At 37.8% G+C, this 12,954-nt stretch overlaps 1 protein-coding gene across 1 annotated transcript in view; it reads right to left on the bottom strand.

Annotated features, from left to right (window-relative positions):
* anapc1 (anaphase promoting complex subunit 1) overlaps positions 1–12,170 on the bottom strand; it is a 60,310-nt gene extending 48,140 nt beyond the window's left edge. The window contains exons 1-18 of the mRNA XM_026189811.2: positions 11,975–12,170; positions 10,945–11,184; positions 10,429–10,593; positions 10,169–10,211; positions 9,986–10,083; positions 8,469–8,551; positions 8,147–8,220; positions 7,917–8,062; positions 7,681–7,838; positions 7,294–7,422; positions 6,993–7,211; positions 6,524–6,619; positions 6,332–6,422; positions 5,493–5,558; positions 5,218–5,355; positions 4,964–5,107; positions 2,381–2,441; positions 72–127 (exon numbers count right to left, since the gene is read on the bottom strand). Of these exons, the coding sequence (XP_026045596.2) occupies positions 72–127; positions 2,381–2,441; positions 4,964–5,107; positions 5,218–5,355; positions 5,493–5,558; positions 6,332–6,422; positions 6,524–6,619; positions 6,993–7,211; positions 7,294–7,422; positions 7,681–7,838; positions 7,917–8,062; positions 8,147–8,220; positions 8,469–8,551; positions 9,986–10,083; positions 10,169–10,211; positions 10,429–10,593; positions 10,945–11,160 (1,983 nt within the window). The 5' untranslated portion in view covers positions 11,161–11,184; positions 11,975–12,170. The remainder of the gene's footprint in view (positions 1–71; positions 128–2,380; positions 2,442–4,963; positions 5,108–5,217; positions 5,356–5,492; positions 5,559–6,331; positions 6,423–6,523; positions 6,620–6,992; positions 7,212–7,293; positions 7,423–7,680; positions 7,839–7,916; positions 8,063–8,146; positions 8,221–8,468; positions 8,552–9,985; positions 10,084–10,168; positions 10,212–10,428; positions 10,594–10,944; positions 11,185–11,974) is intronic.
* Between the last annotated feature and the right edge of the window lie 784 nt (positions 12,171–12,954).

Below are 12,954 nucleotides of genomic sequence, written 5' to 3'. Positions count from 1 at the left end.
TGCGCACAATGTCAAGTTTTTAACTAATACATAATTTGTAACTGAAATTCCACATGTTCACTTCCACCAACCTTCATAGCAGCTTCCTTAGGCAGGATAAAACGAATTGCCTCAAGGCACTTTCTCACTGAAATACACGAAGGGGAACAAGGGAAATAGCAAAAGTGTCACAGTTCATGGTAGTTAGGTGTGAAATTCACAATCATATGAGGCAATTCAGAAAACACACATTTACTAACATTTTTTCTATATAATGGATGGAATTAGATAACCATTGTACAGTTTTATTAGTTATATTACGTTTAAGAATAATAATCATTAAGAATGTGAGAAAACAAAACATTAGTTTTTCTAAGATGCAATAATTTCAAAACAGGAAAAGATGAAATACATAAAAGGTTGCTGGTTGGATTCTCTCAGCTGTAGAAAATGGTGGAAATGTTATTGTAAAAGTGTTAAATTCAGTAAAACCACTGCCTGAATTCTAGGCTTAAAACTAGAGCTAAAACTTTCTAATACTTGTGCTACCAACCACAGACAAATGGAAGTTTAGAAACAAACACAAAAAAAGTGCAATACAATTATTTTTAACAGATTTTTTTTAATGAATCTCATCCTGATCTGACAATTTCCACCTATCATCCTCTACCCCCCAAAAAAGAAAAATGGAAATTACAAACTAACTACCACAACAACAGTAATTAGCGCTACCATGTCTCCTAACAACTCTGGCCAATCAGATGCTTAATCAACATCACTGGGAATCTTAATTGGACACCCAGAGTTGGAAAGGTCAAGAAAGAGGTAGCTAAATGCCATTTCATTAGAGGAAGAAAGCCTTGTCTACAGGATCGATTACAAAATAATGGAGAGCAACATATGAACAAGACACAAAGGCAGGTACACAAGGCAGCAAGAGTGATACACACTGCTTAGTGACAATGAAGGCTTTAAAAATAAAAACGAACAAAAGCTAGAAGAGAAGGTTCATGGTCACAGTAGATCCACTAGTGGTAGACAACAGATGAAATCATCCAGCTGACCTCAAAGTTAATTGGTTAGAAAAAAAATATCTGTAATTTAGTTTAATTATTACAAAGTACATGGTCATCAGCTACTATGTGCTATTGGGAAATGAAATCATCGGGGAAATGAATAGGTCTGTCTGCTGTTATACCATAGAGTTTGTTTTACCAGCTGAGTGGTCTTTCCAGAAAAACAAACAGTAATTTTCCATTTCATGTGGAAAATCTTACATAAGAAAACGAAGCAGACAGAGCAGACAGTCAGAATCTTTGGAAAAGTTTGGAAGGTTTAAAGTTAAAAAAGGCATTTATTTTTTTAAGTTAATACCTTTGGATGATTATCTAAAAATGCTGATTAGATAATCAAAGGCTGTGGTACAACATAGCAAGAAAATATATATTATGCAAATCTGTTTGTTGGATCTTAAAAATGTTATTAACCCCCCCCCCGGCAGGTACTTTTAAACAACTGAAAGGATAATGACATTTCAGTAAAGCCAAAAGGTGAAAACCTTAACCAAAAAAAAAAGAAAAAAAAGAAGTGGCAACAGTGGTTTTATCAGCAGTGGCAAAGATGCTGCCCCACATTTGTTTAGATAAAAGCTGCTAAAAGCTTTTAGTACTACCTGAAAAGAAGAAGATCCCTCCATTTTTATTCCCACTGTGAACTGATGTTAATGGTTTAGCAAAAGAACAGGCTTTTTAAAAACAGTGAAAACACCAAATAGATTTGTTGACTAATTTTTACATCAAGCCTGTGTAAGAGATTACACAATAAGAGCAGATGTGGATATCTGTGCTTCTGCACATCTAAAAACAACTGTGTCATCTTTCCAATTCACCTCAGCATAGCAGGCCATCTGTTTCCAGATATTTTATTACCAGAGGTTCAGACACACATTACATTTCGCTTTCAGTTCATACATGTACGACCTTTCCTTTCCATTTCCTGAAGTAGTTATGATGCACAACATCATTCTGTTAAGCCATATATAAAGATTTGAGCTACATCTATTATTTACAATAGATTTAACTATCCTCTTTAATAGATTAAAAAAAAAAATTAACAATTCTGGTGTTGTGAAAGTGTTTATCAGTGTAATGTTTTGTGCTTGCTGCCCATGTGTGTCTGCCTCATAATGGTCCTCAAGACATCAAGATTATATGTCACTGTGGACACGATGCAGAGAGGCTCTCAAACCTAATTAAAGGACCTCACCGCACTGACTAAGCGATCTGTGTGTGGTCTCACTTAAAATGTACACGCCAACATTGTCGGCTGCAATGTCAACTCTTAAATGTGTGAGAGCGTTTCTTTGATTTATTTTTTTTAAATGTATATATGTGTGACTCACCCAGGTCTGAAGTAGCAATCTCTGGGATAGAAATCCTCAGCATTGTGCCAATGCTTAGTTCCTGGAGAAATTGTGGAGACAGATTGTGCATACATTTAAATTATACTCTTTAAGTTCAATTTCACATCAATTTTATATCAGTGCAAAACAGCTGTTTGTGAGCACAAAACTGATAAAAGACCTCAACAGAGAAAGCCTGATTGCAAATCTCAGAAAAAAGAAACTGGTGTGTGCAATAACTCATTGTCTTCGGGTATACTAGACAGAAACACTAAACAACAGCAAATAACATTTAATTACATGCAGTCAGAAACTTCCTGGCTGCAACTTAAGCTGATTAAACTTTCAAGCACTACTCCAATCACTGATGTCACATCAGGCGTTCTTACAGCATTTTGTCAAAAGTGCAACACACATGAAATTTTCAACCCATAACTTGAAACAAAATGCTTCGAAATATTTCAAATAAAGATTCCTGTATTGATTTGTCATAAAATAAGTAGTCTGATCTTCATCTATAATTAATCTCTGCCTGTACATCCTGTAAAGATCACACCATAAGTAAAACTTGCTAACACCTTTGTTCATGTGTTCATTATAAGAAAAAGATTGAAAAAGGAAAGTTTTGAAGGACAGAATAGAAAGTAACCATTAAAAACATAATTACAAAACATCCCATGTTTGCAAAAGACAAAATGGAGGTTTAACAAAACTTCTTTGCTTTGTTGTTAGGCAAGCTAAACCTGGACCTTCGGTGAAAATTAACAATGTTGAGTTTAGAAGTGAAGAAAAAAATAAATAAATTTAAAAAAAAAAAAGCACTGCACAACAACACCTAAACGTCTACGCAACTCCGAAGAATGGTTTAGTTGTGTTAGGGATGCCTTGAGTCTTTGTTAAAAGAACGATGAATTCTAAATTGTATTCTTTATGCCGGGTCAAGGCATTTCTGGTGTCCAATTCTGGTGTGACTGTGAATGTGAATGAGGACTGTCTCTCTCTATTAGCCTTGTGATGGACTGGCGACCTTCCTAGGGTGTACCTCAGGTGGATTTCAGGGCCTTTGTGACCTGAAACTTGGGAGAGTTGGTGGTGTTGGTGATGCAACAAGACAATGACCTAAAGCACACCAGTAAGTCAACAACAGAATAACAGAATTTTTTAAAACGTGCGTTGAAATGGTCAAGTCAAAAGAGTCCCGTCTTCAACCAAATGACTTCCTCTCTCTGCTGGGTTTAATCAAGACATCCCAGAAATACTGATGAACTGAAACAGTTACATGAACACTCCAACAATTCTTCCTGTTGATGTGCAAGTCTAAGAAGCAGCTTCTTGATGCTAAAGAAAACTCAACAAGATATAAATTATAGGGTTCACTTAATATTTCATGATTGCTTGCACTCGTTTTACTTTTCTTCATTTTTTCATTATGTGTTTTATCCAATTGTAAAGTGTCCTTGGGTGTCTTGAATTATTATTACTATATTATTATTGCTATACTTTACGAGTAATCAGTTCACAAGTTGCGGTAATTCCGAGCATTTCCTGTCCTGCAATTATGTATACAGCAGCATTTTTCTGTTGCAGCAAGTTATATCCAATTATTCTACCAGCTGCATCACAGCTAATATCATCAGCTGAAAAGAAAAATAACCAAATCAGTCACTGAGAGCATGCAACTTTCACATTTTCACCAGGATTATAACTGTATATTTCCAATTATTTTGAATAGCTGTGCTCTAGATGGAAAAACAGACCAAAAGCTCTCATCACATTTTCTCCAGCAGGTTTTGTCCTGTTCTTGTCATTTTTTCATGAAAGAAACCCTGATGTGAAACTCAACAGGAGCAGGAGGTTTGAAAAGTCCAGTGCGCCGCATTAGGAACAATTAGTCTCTGGATTGACATATTGAGGTCTCAAACAGAAATTCAATGAGCAAAGTCAAAAGAGCAGCAGCCTGCAGACAGAAAGCTTTCTGATGATGTATAAGAGAAAGAAACAGTGATGTTTGGCTGGTGTGTAACTTAGAGAATAATGTAAAGTCCTGGAGCTGAAGAGAGTGTCTAGACCAAGTCTGACAGGATTAACCCAAGAGGCAGAAACACGAACAACGTTGCTTTTGTAACCGTCATTCACAAATATGAATGTGCCTGAATCACTTGTGCAGACACAGATAGACATGAGAAACAAGAAACAACACCTTAAGGGAGAGTCTCACTATGTTGTCGTGGTGCAGTAGCAGTCAGTCCAAATTTCACTTGATGCGTTTTTACCCTCCACTGCACTGACAGCTGACAACCATCTTTTGGCAGTTTGTATCCGAAAAGTCCCCTTCTAATAATCAGCTCTGTATATGTCATTAAACTCAGATGAGTTAAAAAATTAGGACACCAAACATTAATTTGAACTTGTGTTTTGTTTTGGCTTTGATTTGATTACATCATCTGTTTCTTGTACTGACTGTGAGTGTGTGGATGACCGATCATCTGAGTTAATTCCCCATGATTACAAAACACACGTTTTACCTATTGTTGAGGGAAAAAAAGGGATCAATGCCATCTATGTTAAACACAGAAAACCTACCAGAGTCACCCGGTTGCAGACAGGATCACGTAAGGCATTGATGTAGGGTGTGGCTGGCTGAAATGTGTAATCCTCCAAAAAGGAAGCATCATGGTGTTTAATGTTTGGACCCCTTAGCCCTGTCACTGGTGAAGGCATGGCATCCTGAAGAGAGGTGTCAAAATAGAGAGGTGAACCAAAGGAGTCAAATGTACCAGATATACAGTACACACTTAAAAAGCAAAGAAAAGTGCATTTACAATGCATGTTAATACCTCATCAAGTCTTTGGAGATGCCTACTGCCAGCGTTAGCAGGTGTGCTAACAGTTTCCACTGGAGTGCTGCGGTGAGGGAGGTGATTGGTCAGGCTGAAGGAGGGTGACAACAGTCCAGGCACAAACACCTTGCTGACCTAGGTGACAGCCAAGAAAGCAATCCCATGATTCATTACACCGTTAAATAAATCAATCAATCAATCAATCAATCAATCAATCAAAAAATCTGAGAACTCAATTGTCATCTACAGGAAGCAAAGGCAGCTGTGCTTACCCTGGTGATTCCTGTATAGAGAACCAAACTACCACAGGCCTCCAGAACTAGCATGGCATCTATACTCTGAGGAGCAAAGTTTCATTGTCAGAAACACATTGAATGTTACTCCAAAAAAACCAAACAAACAAACAAAAAAAACCTGCTGTAATTTCCCCAACTGTCAACAACTTAATACAAAGAAAATTATCAAATATTCACACAAGATGCTAGAACCTGTAAATGTGCATACTTAAAAAAAATAACTTAAAAGTTGAAATGATAATGAATAAACATAAATCACTGGTTTCTGCTCCAAAATTCAAGCATCCAACTCCATAGTTTTCCTGGGTGACCTCAGGTCACATGGTAGTTTTACCATCCAGATGATGGAGAAAACTAAACGTTTCAGGAAAGAATGACCAACCTGATCTAAACTAGAAAAAACATTTTGCTATTAGACTTTTTTGATAGGCATGGACTGGACATAACCACCACTATGATAAATAATTACAGTTTTATTTTTAAAGTTTTAATTACAGTTTTTCACAAAATCCTTTGCGAAACAGATTTATCTCATGTATATACACACATTAGTTCCTGTAGGTAGCAAGGAAAACCTTAATTATATCTTGCAAAACTTGTAATCATCCGGATAAGATTTAAAAAAAATAAAAATAAAAAATAAAAATACAGGAAGGCCTCCTACACAATGTTTACAGCCTGCTAAGGGCTATTTTCAGCACAGTACAGCACCATAAACTTCATACAGACTCTTGACTCTAATGAATACCGTTTTCCCCCGTTTTAACTTTTGCGCTTTCCCTTTCAACTCTCCATGATAGAATTTTATAATGCACCTGCAGAGGCTCCGCATCTTTAGCAGGGATGGTTGTGACAGAGGGGAAGATGAGCTGTGACGTATCATTGCTCTCAATAAACTTCACACATCTGCAGAAAATAAAATGATCATGAAAAAAAAAAAAGTTAACTTGTGAACTCACATTTCACAACAAATTAAGGTGGACAAAGATGTGTGTATGTTTGTTTACCTGAGCTGTTGGTGAGATTCCACCAGGAAACACAAGTAATGATTCTCACAGAGATCAGAGGTCAGGAATACTTTAGATGCCTGGCTGCTCATTTCCCTGTAAATGGTAAAAAGAGATGCTAACTGATGTCAAACAGCAGAATTTGCTAAATTGGAACAGCCTAAAGCAACAGAAAGAACTGTATTACATAGAATACAAATGATGTCTTTAAAAAAAAAAAGTTGTGTATTATGCAAACACAAAGAACAAGTTGCTCACAAACTTTGATCTAAAGGCTAATGAACAACTTTGCAAGACCATTCAAGCTTTCATTGCTTATTGTTTTTTCCTTTACTGATTAAAATAGCCTCACATTTACAATACGACAAAAGAGTTACAGGCTTAAAAGCAATTTTTACATTTTTAAGAGCGACCTTTGAGCTAAAACTAGTCAAAAGCTTTGAAGTTAGATTTCAATGCTGCCAATTACCTGTTGGAGCCAGCAGTTACCGCCTCACTCCATAGCTGCTCCATGCAGAGGTCAGGTATGATAGGTTCCATCTCTGGGACCAACACTGTCTCATTGATAGTACTGTTGGGAGATGCTAACAAGCCATGGTGCCCCCTGGGGGATGAGCTGTGCAAAGACGTGTTGAAACGAGCCACACCTGAAAAGGATGGAGCTGCCATGCCTGGAGAGTGGGCACGGCTGAGACAGGAGGACAGGGGATAAGCATTTTTCAGTTTTTACCTATTATGGGTATGGTCCTCATTGGCTAGGTTAACCTCACCTGAGGGCGGCCATGTTGGATATACTCGGAGAATGAACTCGAGAGTGAGTTCCTGGTGAGGATGTGACAATCCTGCTCTGGTGGCTGTGCAAAGCACTGTAGTGGAGGGGAGAGCTGGAACCAACAGCACTGCAGGAAGAAAAACAGTAACCAGGTCAGATGCTGACGTTTTGGTCTCTAAGTTTATAACTTGTAATTATTTTTAAGGCAATATAATCCATTAAGTATCACTTTATTGTTCAGTCTGTATGACACAGCAGCAACCCCAATAACTGAGGAGCTGTCTTTAGACAGTGGGACTTTTGCTTTACTCAGAAATGTAACAAGACGCTAACTAATTCCTGCCCGTCTGCTAATCACTTGATTAGGCTGCTCCATTTTCAGTACCTTGTTCCAGTCCCAAGACCATGCCCACTTGGACCAGTGCCACCAGGGGAGTCATGACGGGAGACATTCCGCAAATGAGAAGTGAGAAAGCCTGAAGCCATCAGACCCAACGGTGTCCCAACCGGTTCTGCCGGACACCGCAGGACTGTAGAGCGCTCCTGACAGGGTTAAAAGGCTTTAGTTTAGGAAGAACTTAGTTGGTTTTAGTGTCTTTGTGTGTATTTATGATCACTCACATCATGTGTGACTTTGCGCAGAGTCCAGACAGAGTGTATTCCTTGAACTGTGTCATATGATACAACTATAGACGGCTGACAGCAGGTGAACACTATCTTCATGGCCGAGTCAGACACATACTGCACACGGGAGCCTTCAAACAGGCCTGGAAAAAAGAATACGCACAAATTCAGGAAAAATATGAAATACGTTCACAAGATCTCATTCTGAGAAGATCAGTGTCTCATACCTGCAGGTTTACACACAACTGGTGCGATCTCATCTAGAGGATGCAGCATGCTGAAAACTGTGGGCAGAGGTTCCCTGTATGGGGTGGAATAAGAGCTCAATCCCTCGTTTATATACTTTATGTTTGTGTATGTAGGTCAGTGTAGAAATGTCTGTCACTACATTATTTCACATGGATGCACTGATTAATCGAAACATGTGTCATGTAGAATAGAATGCCTTTATTGTCACTATACAGTTGTACAATGAGATACAATGAGATACAGAGATACAGATGTACTTGTGAAGGCATGTGATTGCAAGTGCAGAGTGTGAGCACATACCCAGGGGGGCTGAAATGTGCATCATTTGCTGTGTTTTTACGTTCCATAAGAAGTCCAAACTTTGTTGCCCACACATTTGACACCTTGAAAAGAAAAGACAGTACAGACTCATGAAACATTTTTAACAGATGTCTGGTATCAACAATTTTTAAAAACACTGATGGCAGCCGATGGTACTCCCCAGCCTCCTAGTAGAAGTATGAATTTCCAAATTTTACATCGCCTTGTTCTCATGAGGTCAAGGTTTCTGAGATTCAAACTAGTACAAGATTTTTAGTAGATACACCGATGGTATAATTTTCAAAATCCTATGTGACTTCATTCTTAAGTTATTGCATTCACAAACTTGGGTGTCCATATAGCCCCCTTAAATGCTAAACCGTTCAATATTTTGACCTGCATTTAAAACAATACAAAAAAACTGCATTCTGTTTACACAGATCCATCCTGACCAGTAAATAATAAAATTCATAGTTAGGTTAAATTTTGTCCAACAATCATGAATAAAGTCTCTGTCAGATATTTATTTTAAGGCTAGAGGTGCCACTTGTTTTCTTTGCTTTCCTAGAGTAGTTTAATACAGCCTTATATAAATGAATATTGAAAAACTGACAATATTCACAAAACTTTGCATTTTACATCCCAACTATTAAAATTATTATTTAAAAAAATGGTTACTTGTACCATTTTTAAATTATCTTGAATAACTTTCTATTGAAACTAATACTAATGATATTCTCTGCCACTTAAAAACAGCACTGAAAGGTTAAGAAAAGTGCAACACCCTGAGAGCTTCAGTGTCAGGGACACCACAGCAGTGGGGATTCTTCCTGTCACAAAGGCTCTCACAAGGTGTTTCTTGCCTTTCTCACAACACCAACCCACAGTTTGCTTGCCCCTTTATTAAATTCAGTTATTTAGTAAGAGTGTATGTCCAACCTTTCCCGTAAGAAAATATCAAATGCTTTATCACGAATGCCTCAAGTTTAAAAAAACAAAAAAACAAAACTCAAACGTTGAAAACACATCCTGAAATCAAATTATATTTTGTTGGTGTGCAACAGACTACTGAGTGAAAGACACTCGTAAATACACAAAGCTATGCACACACATAAACTCACACACACTTACTTCCCACTATCAGTGATGCAAATTTTCTATCATTACTGGTTAACCAGAAAATGGTTAACCAATAATGGCTCTGAGAAATATCCCTAATCCAAACGTGGTGGGTTGTGTGGTTTTAGTTCAGCAGCGAGGTGGGGTAATGTTTCAGAGACTTATGCATCCACTAATCAAATTATCCTTTTATTCAGCAGTGTTCTGGAACATGGGAGACACACAAAGAAGCCTGCAGTTACTGCTGCATGTCAGCTTGCATCTGTGTTGAGGTGAAAGTTTAGGTAGTGGAGGTCCAACTGAGTCACACAGATTTAAAAGAATTTTGTGGCTCATGTGTAGACCCATCTCTTTCGCTGGATATAAACATTCCCCATTAATATTGCTTTATACCTCACCTGGAAGGGCAGTGGTGAGATGAAGTCTTTTCCAGTCATGGTGTGAACATTAACACAGCTACTCTGGACAATACACACTGTGAGCTCCACTTCTTCATCTGCAAAACATTAAAAACATTCTGTGTTTTGTTCATCAGGACTGCAATATGAATAAGCAAAAAACTGCACAAAAAGACACAGTACCATCATTCTTCTTGTGAGGAGCAGCAAAGTTGCACCACAAGGCCTGGAAATAATACAAAAACAAAAAAAAAAACTGTTTCAAGTCTTAGAGCACAGAATCCTGACAATCATCGTGGGTGATATACAATCTATATAGTAAAGCAAAAGCCATACTGATTCCTGACAGAAAACAAGATGGTCCCTCATTTGCCCTTAGAAATGAGAATGGACAAGCACAATTATGAGAGACCATGTAGTACACAAAACAATTAGAAACAGACCTGCTGCACTGGGCTGTCAACAGTGAAGGCCTTATATACACTGGAAGCTTGAGCCCTACTACCCTGGCTCCAGACAACCACGTTTCCTGCTGCATAGAGTTCTTCTTCAAATTCCACATCTTCCTCTTTGACTCCCTTGCAGCCCTTCCTAAGCTGCCAAAATTCCTGTCATTCAAAACACATCAACACAAAAACCAAATCAAAACCACATTTGAGCTTAACAACACATTAAGTACTGCAGTGCAGCAGTGTTGTAACAATTGCACTGACTATATTAGTGTAAAAAAATAATTAAAGATTTAAAGTAATTAAAGATATGTTAATGAAAAAACAAATTTAAACGCTTTAGGTGTATTCTATTTACCATTTTCCTTCTTATATTTTTACTGTTTAATACACACCAGTTCCTCTGAAGAGCAGGTCAGGAGAACAATTCAGGCTATCCATTAAATAAGACTGTTAGATGGCCCACTCCTATTATGAAAAATTATAGATCATAATACTAGACACTCTCACCCTCTCTCTCTCCTGCAGACTGACTTCCTGCAGGGACCCCACCAGGCCAGCAGCACCATCTGATGCCCACAGCTCGGAGGCAGGCTGGAGCTCTCTGAGCTGCAGGTTGAAGGCGTTTGGATGGTTCCTGCAGTGCTCGCGGCCAAACGGGACAAATGACTGCAATTCCCCTGCGGCAATCATCGTGGCTGTCTCTTCATACACGACTTCCGACATGAGTTTCAGATATCAGCATTATTTCTGGGAAGAACAGAGTTTGAGGTATAAATAACAGTATTTAAAAGCAAGCAAGACCTTTTTTCAGACACAACTGAAGAGCATCACCAATTTGCGCCATACCAGTCCGTTTAGCTGTAGTATTCATATCCATTATTTAATACGATAAAAAATAAAGTATAGATCCTCGAGACAAGTTTACTGTAGTACTTAAGAACAAAGAGTTTCACATAAACTGTTCTCTTCTGTCATTTTCTCTTTATGACATTAATGATGACATCACTTTTATCAGTAGCTTATCTGTAAAGTACTGTGAATACCAGTGAGTATAAGATGAGGTGTAAATACACTTCCTCTGCGTAAATAACTTTAATTTACTTGACTGAAGGACAGATTGCATTACTGGTGGCTAAAAAATGTTCTCTATTAACACATCGACAACTTAGCTGGCTGAAGCAGGCTCACTGGACCTTTACTATTACTAAAACTATCCCGTTAGAGGGGTCAACATAGTAGGAGATAGAAATCTCATTAACAATTTCCACAGGACTTCCACGGTAGCAAGTTTCTGTTGACTTTGATAGACGCGACATGCTAGAAGTTAGCTGGAAGTTCTTACCTCAAAAACTCCCCCAAACAAAGTTCGGTACTCTACAGAAACTAAGACGCTGTAAATTACATAAATATACAACTTGACAGTCAGCTATGAGTCTGCATGCTGACACTAAACACCATTGAAACGGCCCGACTAGCATGCTAGCTATCGTTAGCTGCAGCTAGCTTTCAGCTTACAAGGAGACATTTAGCCGCTAACCTGATATTAAGGAATAGTCTGGCCCTTGTCGCGGAGTCCTTATCTTTCCTTTCAATGCGTCTCGCTTGAGCACAACGTTGTCACCCTACAAACATAAAAACAAGTGGCAAATTCCGTATTCGCCTATAGCAGGTTTTCAAATGAGCGCGGACATCTTTGCTGTCCCGACATCCCATTCCTCCACGAGTCAGCCAATCAGCAGCGAGGAGGCGATATGTTGACATCTGATAGGCTGCCTCCGTCAGAGCTATGGACACTGCTGTGAAAGACTGATGATCAGGATGTCTTATGTAAGTAATTCAGCCATAAATTAAAAATATAATATAATTAATATAAAATAGAATTTAAAAAATAAAATAATAGTATTTCTAGAAAATCTAGGTATATATAGATATATGAAGATGAAAAATAAATAAATAAAATGAAACTCAGTTGTTTATGTCTTTCTTTAGGGACATTTACTATTAGAGACCATTGGTAAATTTGCACTTGAGGCTTCCAGTAAGGTGAAAGCTGTCGGAAAGGAAAGCAAGAGGCTCAGAGATGTCGAGGATATAAATAATACTGCATAATACTACAAATATTATGTCTTGTAGCAATAAAATGTTTTTGAATATCTATTAAAGTTATTTAAAGCTGCAATTTGATTATGCATTATTCCCATATTTCTGCTGTTCAATCCTTCTATATGTGAGGGCCAGTCTATAAGAACAAATTGGGTTTAAAAGAAGGATGGCTTTAAAGAAAGATAATCTAAAATATTTTTAGACAGCGAATACATTTCACCAAGGTCTAATATATGATAGAACTGTGAATAATGCAAAGTCCCTCTGTTTAAATATACTGTGACCATAATAGTTCCACTGTAAGTGTTCCAGAGTGACTACAGTGGTTTGACAACAACCATGATTTTTGAGGATGAAATCCTTTGCACTTAAAATAATGAAATATTTATATTTAATTTCTTGTATGTTTATAAT

The sequence above is a fragment of the Astatotilapia calliptera genome, chromosome 13 (assembly GCF_964374335.1).
Source record: "Astatotilapia calliptera chromosome 13, fAstCal68.1, whole genome shotgun sequence".
NCBI lineage: Eukaryota > Metazoa > Chordata > Actinopteri > Cichliformes > Cichlidae > Astatotilapia > Astatotilapia calliptera.
Note: the sequence above shows the minus strand (reverse complement) of the source record. Positions and strands in the feature narration are given on the sequence as shown.